Source organism: Pithys albifrons, chromosome 7 (assembly GCF_047495875.1).
Source record: "Pithys albifrons albifrons isolate INPA30051 chromosome 7, PitAlb_v1, whole genome shotgun sequence".
NCBI classification, from domain to species: domain Eukaryota; kingdom Metazoa; phylum Chordata; class Aves; order Passeriformes; family Thamnophilidae; genus Pithys; species Pithys albifrons.
Window position 1 is genome coordinate 50,746,302 of NC_092464.1, and position 9,486 is coordinate 50,755,787.

General features: G+C 42.5%; 1 protein-coding gene across 6 annotated transcripts in view; it reads right to left on the bottom strand.

The window, feature by feature from the left end:
• The window catches only part of GOLGA4 (golgin A4), a 56,841-nt gene extending 47,731 nt beyond the window's left edge, over positions 1-9,110 (bottom strand). For 5 of the 6 annotated variants that reach the window (XM_071561544.1, XM_071561541.1, XM_071561539.1 and 2 more), the window contains exons 1-2: positions 8,915-9,109; positions 3,633-3,728 (exon numbers count right to left, since the gene is read on the bottom strand). In XM_071561544.1, coding sequence (XP_071417645.1) covers positions 3,633-3,728; positions 8,915-8,983 — 165 coding nt within the window. In that variant the 5' untranslated portion in view covers positions 8,984-9,109. Of the gene's footprint in view, positions 1-3,632; positions 3,729-8,914 lie in introns of all 6 variants that reach the window. The other variant, XM_071561542.1, reaches the window with a different exon arrangement.
• Between the last annotated feature and the right edge of the window lie 376 nt (positions 9,111-9,486).

The window sequence follows — 9,486 nt, forward strand, 5'->3', positions numbered from 1 at the left end:
GGGCTGTTCCAAATGGCTCCACACCAACTTAGCCTCTGATGTACAAATTGTCTGAAGAAGTTCTATGGAAGTTCCAATATCCGCTTTTACCTCCCAGGCACTCAGCAATAGGATAAGAGGGTACGGGCTCAAGCTCTGCCAGGGGAAATTTAAGCTGGAGATGAGAAAAAAATTCTACACAGAGAGAGTGCTCAGGCATTGGAATGGGCTGCCCAGAGAGGGGGTGGATTCCCCATCCCTGGAGGTTTTTAAAGTGAGATTGGCCGTGGCACTGAGTGCCATGGTCTGGTAAAGGGACTGGAGTTGGACCAAGGGTTGGACTTGACGACCTCGGAGGTCTCTTCCAACCCAATCCATTCTGTGATTCTACCTCACACCATAAATATGAGCTACTTGCAGTAACAGAATAAAAACTAGACAGACAAACACAAGCTGAAGAAGAAAGTTGGTGTGAAGAAGAAATTTACCTCATATTCTACAAATGGAGCATACAAGTTTTAGGTTTATTTTAAACTAATAATATTTCAGAGTTTTGAAAAAAAATATCCTGTAGAATATAAAGCAAGAATGTTTGCATGTATGTTTTGTTGTAATACTTTGACCACACTAATGCTATCATTTACAACTGAAATTCACTATGAAATTGTTTTTATTATAAAAATATTCTGAGTATAAACCAAAGATTCCACATGCAATACTTGCAACTTTGATATTACAGAAGTAAAAATCCAAAACCATGATCTATTAAAGACATACAAAAACACAGCCCATGGGGGGACAGAAAACATACAAGACAACAATGAAACACTAATTTTGATTAGCTCTTGCAGAACTAAAAGGGTTAGCAAGAATGTTTTAGCATAAGATACTCTTCAACCACATATTTTCATTGTACTAAACATTATCCAACACTGTAATGGCACTGCCATTGGCATCTCCACATAAAACAACTGCCTGGTCAAATGAGAACATTGCAAAAATTGCCCTCCAAAAGACAACATGTCCATATAATGAGGGCACACATTTTCAGAGACTGTATCTGCATCTTTTTTAAGTGTAGGAATAGTTCTCCTGGACTGAAATGTATGAAAATCTAATCCAACAAATTTCAAAGAACATTTGATTTTAATCATACTGTCAACATTTATGAGAAATATTTGGAGAAAGAAAACTTCATGTCTTAATATTTAAACTTATTTTTAGTAATATTTCCCATTTGATGTAAAACCAGTCCTTACAAAATACGTGTGAGGTTTTCATCCCTTAGCACCTCAGTACTTTCTGAATTTCTAATTAAAGGACATGTTTAACGAGTAAAACTGTCATGGCAGCAGCCTCAGTCCAAGGATATTGTAAATCTGAGGGCATTTTAGTACTCTGGTACTAAAATCTTATTTCTCCTTCTGCCTTTCTGAACATTCCACTGTGTTTAGAGATTAATGTTCTTCCAATGTAACCTGGCACGTCCTGTGGGGAATCCTTTGCTTCTCCTGTTTGTCTGTAAAAGCAGCCTGAAAATTTAATCTAATAAAATAAATGTAGTTCTTCACAGAAATGACAAACACTTCAGAAAGCCTCACACAGACAGGTGGCATGTCAGTAGCACCCAATAAAATTTGGAAATGTACTTATGTTTATGTATTTTGTTGTTAATACTTTTTCTTGCTGGGTGTCTTTTATAGTGCTTATTAATCTAAAGTGATGGAATCTGGTTTTGGTGGGAGGTAGAAAATTGTTATATCCAACTTGTGTAAGTGTGTGTTATATTGTAATTTTCTTCTAGTTTTTTCTGTATAAATATATATAGTTAGTTTAAGCATAAACCTAGTTTGAAGGTTTTCTTTCCCTTTCTCCCTTTTCTTGGCCAAGAGAGAAAGAGGCTCTAACATTCTGTATTGGGCAGTTGGCATTTTGCCAGCTCAACCCAAGACAGATAAATATGTTACCCAAAATTTGAAGAGAATTGTTATTTTTAACTAAATCAAGTGATTAAACTGCAAAAGAAGATAAGCCTGCAGGATCACATACCTTTTGCTCATCTGGAATAAAAGAAAGCACCTTCAAAAATAAGCACAAGTTAAAGAAAAGTATTCTACCTTTGAATCAACCAGTAAGTTACAGGTTTTGAGCAGAAAAACAGTTGGCATTAGTGCAATAAAAGGATGAGGAGTGTTACCCCTGCATCCTTCCCTTTATTTCCCACTGAAAAAGAAGGGAGGATTTCTTCCACTTGCAGAGGCAGCACCAAGTGAATGACAGATAAAAACCCGTGAATCAGTCGCAGAGAGGAACATCAGTGTCTTGTGGCTTCCACACCCTGTATTCCACTGAGCTTCTGCTGCTTAAAAAGCCTGAAGCCTTTGCCACATCTGGTCTTTAACCTCCTGCACATTATACAGTGGAGACACATTATAAAATAAATTTTAAAAGGCACAGAATCTTTTATGCTTCCACTGGCCACCGGTGTAACCAACTCTTAGCACCAGCTCACTCCTTCCAGGCCACAGTGGCAAAATTCTACCTCTATACTCTCCATTAAGAAGAGAAATTAATGACAAACAGTAATTTAGCCTTGGTGACACTCCCTGCTGACATCTGGAGCACCAGTTAACAGAGAATCCCTCTCCAGGGACAGAAGGGAGTCATTACAGACAGACATATGTATATACACACACATACACACATGTATCTATATATGTAAACTCAATACCACATTTCATGAATACAAAACAAAATTTTAACATATTTTCCTTTCATTTCCACTACTGCAGGAAGCAAACTGCCCAGCTGTAATCACTGGCAGCATTCATAACAGAATCTAATAGAAATTTCAGGAATAGCTGGTTATCTCCTGAAGAAAACATAGTGTTAAAAATTAAAGAGGATTGTCCCACCACAAGAAAACATCACTCTGTGGCAAAATCCAGCAACTGAATTTTCTGAATAGGAACTCAATATATCCTCTGAAAAAATTCAAAAAATTCACACACTCATCCTGCTTTATGCTACCAGCCTATTTCCATGCTCACTAAGTCAGTGAATTTTTTCCTTTGTTTATATTTGTTGGGTTTTTTAATCAAGACACTTCACAAGAGCCACAGTACTCAATATGAAAAAAGGTGAGTGCAGATTATCTTCTGTTTGCTTTATTTTGCAAGCCAGGGCTAACCATCATCCTGAAAGTGATTTTAATGATATTTTATGACTAATAATTTAGATTCAGTTTGGTTGTGCTGTTACGTTTTTGTGGAACATGATAGGGGGCTGGTTGGGGGTTTTTTGTGAGAAGAAGGATTCTCCTAACTTTTCAGACAGAAGAGGCACCAAAACACAAAGCTGATCTCTCCAAATGTAACTTCTGTCCCACCACCTCAGGGAGCTCAATTCAGGGGTAAGATTTTTAAGACCTGAAGACTTAAAAAGTTTCGTAATCTAGAGTTAATCACTACAGCTTAAAGGTCTGTTTTATTAATATTAAACACTTCAGTACTTATGCTAAAAATTAGACTATTAACAGTTATAAGTGCACAGAAAACGGTGAGACTGAGGAATAAAAAAAGATATAATCAAGAACACAAAGTTGGGAGAGGGGAATTAAGTTGCAAAACAGAGAAAAACAGTTCTCAACTGACCTCTTTGTCTGGTGTTAAAGTGCCTTCATCATTCTGATCTGTAAATGAAGATGTTCTGCTTCTGTTGCCAGTTGGTGGAGAGGATTTGGAAAGGACCTACACAGAGATCATGTGCATTAATGAGTAATACTTTAGAGTCCTGAAGCAATTATTCTGTATCGTAATTTACATCAACAATTACTAACTATAACATCTCAGTAACAACGCCTAGTCTAGATCTATTTAAAGAAAACAACAGTAAACTGTCACAAGTTCTACCTCACTACAAAGTCTCTAGAGCAGAATGTGTCATCAATCATCCACAACAACATGCTACAAAACAGGTTCTTCTGATTATTTCTGGCTGTGGTTCTCTTAGACCATATTTGAAACACAAGCAACATAGTACAGTTGCTTAAGGATTAAAAGTTTTGTGATTTGACAGAGATTAGGAAATTTAGAAGTAGCATAACATCCGATTACGTTAAGAAATTAAAAACAAAAAATACAAAAGAAGAAAAAAAACATTTATAAAACTGAATCTAAACAAGGAAAAAGAGCAGAAGAAAATGCCACATTTTAGGATGTCAATATGTACTTGTAGCTCCTTTGAGAACTGAACATCTATTCCCAGAAATTTTACAACTTCACATACAATGAGGTTCCAACAAGTCACACAAACCCAACCCAAAAGTAGTTTGCCAGCCTCATAATTCAAACTTCAAATATAAAATTTCAGTATAAATGTAATGAGCATTAAAATAGCAACAAGCACATCTATACAAAAGTATTAACTAGCAAGATCTCTCGTCAGGTATATGAGATCTCTCATCAAGATAACCAGAATGAACAAAAAACCTTCCAAACCAAAACACCACAAATATTTTAACAACTTGTTGCAGCACCATTGCTGAGGCTGCATACATAAATTCTGCCAAAATGCTTGCCTCATGAGACAGACTTAAATGTTCAAAAACATGACTGAGAGAGTGTCAGACCAGTAAAAAAATATACCCAAAATACAAAGCTTTTCATATAGTTACACTAGCTTTATAGCCTCAATCTGTGGGTACTTTCTTCTAAAATGTGGATACTAATGAATTAATGCCAATGTAACACAAAATTACTCCAAAATCAGTTATAGCTACAGGTCTGACCAAGTCGACCCAATGACCCCATTCAAAAACACCAAAATCAAACACCTTACCCAGTATCAAACAGCTCTTCACCAAGTGTTACTTCCGACTGAAAAATTTCACACCAAAAGTATTCACTGGGTTTGTAAAACAACGATCTATTCATGCCAACAGCCCACTCTCCTGTTATTCCTACCCCCAAAACCTACCAGCAGGGCTTTAAACAAGATTGGTTCTGGCCCTCAGGACACAGAAGGAAATGGATTTCCCAGAGCTCATTAACACTTTGTCACTGTTTAGAAACAGTATGAACATCTCTCTTCAACCCGCCCTTAACAGCTCTGCAGTTTTCACTGCTGCATTCACACCCCTTGTCAATTCAGTCATGCCAATGGCACTCAGCCTTGCAGCACAAATAAATATGCTCTGATCTTATGCCAAGAACAGAGAGATGATGTCACTGAAGATGGAGAGACCAGAAGAGATGAAACAGCACAGCACAGTAAAGCATATCTTGAGTGTTGTGTTCAGTTCTGGGCCCCTCAGTTCAGGAAAGAGATTGAGGGGCTGGAGCGAGGCCAGAGAAGAGCAACGAGGCTGGAGAAGGGACTGGAGCACAAGTGCTGTGGGGAGAGGCTGAGGGAGCTGGGGATGTTTAGCCTGGAGAAGAGGAAGCTCAGAGGTGACCTCAGCACTGTCTAGAACTACCTGAAGGGAAGTTCTGTCCAGGTGGGGGTTGGTCTCTTCTCCCAGGCACTCAGCAATAGGACAAGGGGACACGGGCTCAAGCTCTGCCAGGGGAAATTGAAGTTGGAGAGCAGAAAAAAATTATTTCCAGAGAAAGTAATCAGGTATTGGAATGGGCTGCCCAGAGAGGGGGTGGATTCCCCATCCCTGGAGGTTTTTAAACTGAGCTTGGCCGTGGCACTGAGTGCCATGATCTGGTAAAGGGACTGGAGTTGGACCAAGGGTTGGACTTGATGATCTTGGAGGTCTTTTCCAACCCAATCCATTCTATGATTCTCAATTTTTCCAGGTTCTGAAGTTAGGTCTGTAGTTCCTCGGGTCTTTCTTCATGCTCTTCTTGTAACCTGGAATAATGCTGGCTAGCTCCCAGTCAGCAGACCTCCCCAAAATTCCAAAATCATGGAGAGGGGTCCTGCTACAGCATCCGATAGCCCCCTTAGTACTCTGGGCTGAATCTCATCAGACACCATGAATCACAGAATCATAGAATCAATTGGGTTGGAAAAGACCTCCGAGATCATCAAGTCCAACCCTTGGTCCAACTCCAGCCCCTTTACCAGATCATGGCACTCAGTGCCACGGCCAAGCTCAGGTTAAAAACCTCCAGGGATGGTGGTTCCATCCCCTCTCTGGGCAGGCCATTCCAATGCCTGATTTCTCTCTCTGGAAAGAATTTTCTTCTGATCTCCAACTTCAGTTTCCCCTGGCAGAGCATTCAGCTGACACAACTGCTCCCTTACAACTCCAGCATCCACAAATGGAAAGTCAATGTTCCCACGGTCAGGGGACCAGAGAGCCCACGCTCTGTCAGTGCTATTAAAGACTGAGGCAAAAAAAGCACTGACTGTCTCCATTTTTAATTCATCCCTATTTTCAGGTGTTAGTCTTCAACAAGTAACAGTCCAAGACACCTGTAATTGCAACAGCAGTTTTTTTCTGTCAGCAGTAAGAAAGAGATGTGTTGCTCAGCCTGGGAGGGGCAGAGTGCAGGTATTCCCACTCTGACAGGTGACATTGCTGAGCCAACCATTCCTGTGAAAGAGGGAGACCTATAAACAGCTCCTCCAAAAAAGTGTTAGATTTGAGAAATTTTACCTCCATATTTAACCAGTCTTAGGTTAGTAAATTTAGTCTTGTAGACAACAAACCAAAGCATGAATGTCAAGTCTATGTCTCAAAGTAAGAGATAGGAATAGAACAGAGAGGGTATGGAGAGTGAAACCTCTCTGCAGCATAGTATAGGAAGGAAAAGAGCAAAAATTAATGCAAACACAAGTTTCATAAAACTAAGAGAATTTGGTTTGAAAATGTTTCGACAGAAAGTAATGCATTTTAAGGATCTGAATTACTAAAAGGAAAGTAACAAAACCGTATCTCACACTTTCTGCAAGGCTCCACTACGTTACAGGCCTGAAAACCTTCTTGCTCCTTCCTCTACAAAATCTGTTTTCAAATGACATAGGAGAAAACTAACCTATTTAAGTTTTAAAATTAAATTAACTATAATTTCCCCCTAGAGTTACTGGAGAGCAACTGAAGAATAAGAAATACTGCAAGACAAGTATTTTACATAAAAATAAAAATCTGGTGTAATTTTAAGTTTCTGTCCTAAGCTCCTGAACTACATGATCTGCTCTGTCCACAGTACAGCAGATTAGGTGTATGGACCAGGCATAATTAATCATAAGTTCTTGTATCAAGTTCCAGGAAATTTGTCAGTGTTGATTTCATCAGCCAGATAAAGACTCCAATATCCTTCACTGCTGGGTGCACATGTGCACTCAGGCACAGATTTGTTCACCAGGCTGATTTTCAGCAAGTACCAACCGTTGAATACACGCACTGAGTATCCTGAACTAAGTGGATTAAGATATTGTGTGCAAGATTTCATCATTCAGGTGCTGTTTATTGAACAGTAAACTCTGCAGTGCAACGTAGTCAAAGTTCACCACATATGCCAGTTCAGGAGAGCAACTAACAAAAATACACTTAATTTCACTAACTAGAGAAGACACAGAGTTAAGGAAAGGCCTTAAGACTCAGCAAGCTACATAAAACTTCTCAGTAAATCCATTTCCAAAACTGCTACCTCTGTTTGACAAATGAGTGATTTAAAAAACACAACATAGTCAATGTCAGCACTTTTGTAACTGTGCTCTGAGACTTTGCAGTGTCAGATCTCCCCGTGGCTCAAATTACACTCAATTGAGCACAGACAACTGATCACCTGTTTGTCAAATTAACCAAATTACCTGCCTATGGCTTAACACTCACAGGATACTGGTTATATCAGTTTTATTCTTTTAGATTCCAGGATACAAAGGATATTTAATTTGGCAATGAGAAACAGGCAGGCATTATCAGCACAAAGTTTGCCAACACAAAGTTAACTTGTTGAAGCTTTTCTACACAAAATTTGATAAGAGATAATTTACTCTATTTTGACACATGTATGAAATCATCACATTCTTTTGGCCACTGTCACTTACAGAAATACTCTTCACCCACATCGTATCTAATGTGCATTATTAAAATTTAAAAATGGTACTTTCCAGAATCCAACACTGAAAATAATGTCACAAAAGGAACACATAAGAAAAAAATGGCCAACTAAATTATGAATAAATAAATGCCTTGCTCTCAGATTTTTACTATATTCTCAATTCTTCCACAGTGACAAAACTAGCAGAGTAAGGATGAGGTAAGCAAACCAGCCCTGTAAAGGACAGAAACAGAAGGAACTTACAGAACTGAAAGAATAAACATTAAGATGAGCGAAAAGGATGACTATGTATGTCAGTGCTGGACTGTTGTTCAGTGCACCCAAAAAATGCTTAAGAGGAATCCCATTTCTGTTTGATGTTCAAGCAAGAGAAGGTTTTCACGTTCCCCCACAACACCGGCCTTATAGAACGGCCAAAGCGAAGCACGAACACGATCTCAGGGACCTTTAGAGAGGCTTCCAGGGCAGGCGCAGACGGTGGCAGCGAACTCCAGTGCCGGAGCTCCAGCCCTGCCGCCGCTCGCTGACAGCACAGCAGGCCTGGGCCGGCTGGGGCTGCGAGACCCTGCCGGGACCGGGACGGGGACCGGGCGAGTCCGAGCGACCACGGGACGTCCGGGGCTCTGCGGGTGGGACCCTGCCCTGCCCACCGGGCCGACATGTCCCCCCGGGTACCCTACCCTGCCCTGTCCTACCCTGCCCTACCCGCCGGGCCGACACGTTCCCCTCTGGCCGGGCCCTGCCCTGCCCTGCCCTGCCCTGCCCTGCCCTGCCCTGCCCTGCCCTACCCTGCCCTGCCCTGCCCTGCCCTACCCGCCGAGTAGACACGTCCCCCCGGGTACCCTACCCTGCTCTGCCCTACCCTGCCCTGCCCGCCGGGCAGACACGTCCCCCCGCCCCGGCCGTGCCCGCACTACCTGCGGCAGGGGCGGCCCCACGCGCGGCGCCTGCTCCTCGCTGATCTTCTGCTTCAGCTTCTTGAACATGGCGGCGGGACGGAGGAGGGTTGGGGCAGGCGAGCGGCGCCCGGGGGGCAGAACCGCACTCGGCTCGGCCCGGCCCGGCCCGAGGAGCCGCCGCCGCTCCGCCCTCGCCCGGCACCGCCGCGACCGCTGCGCCTGCGCAGCACACGTGGCGCCGAGCGCTGCGGGCCCACGGCGGCCGGAGAGGCTCAAACCGCCGTCCAGCCTTTCATCCCTCCATCCCTCCGTCCATTCCTGCTCCCTCCGTCCCTCCCTCCGTCCATTCACCGCTCCTTCCCTCCCTCCGTTCGTCCATTCACCGCTCCTTCCCTCCCTCCGTTCGTCCATTCACCGCTCCTTCCCTCCCTCTGTTCGTCCATTCACTGCTCCATCCCTCCTTCCCTCCCTCCATCCATTCACCGCTTCCTCCATCCATCCCTCCACCCATCGCTCCCTCCATCCCTTAACCCACCGCTTCCTCCATCCCTCCACCCACCGTTCCCTCAATCCCTCCAGTCATCCACCAC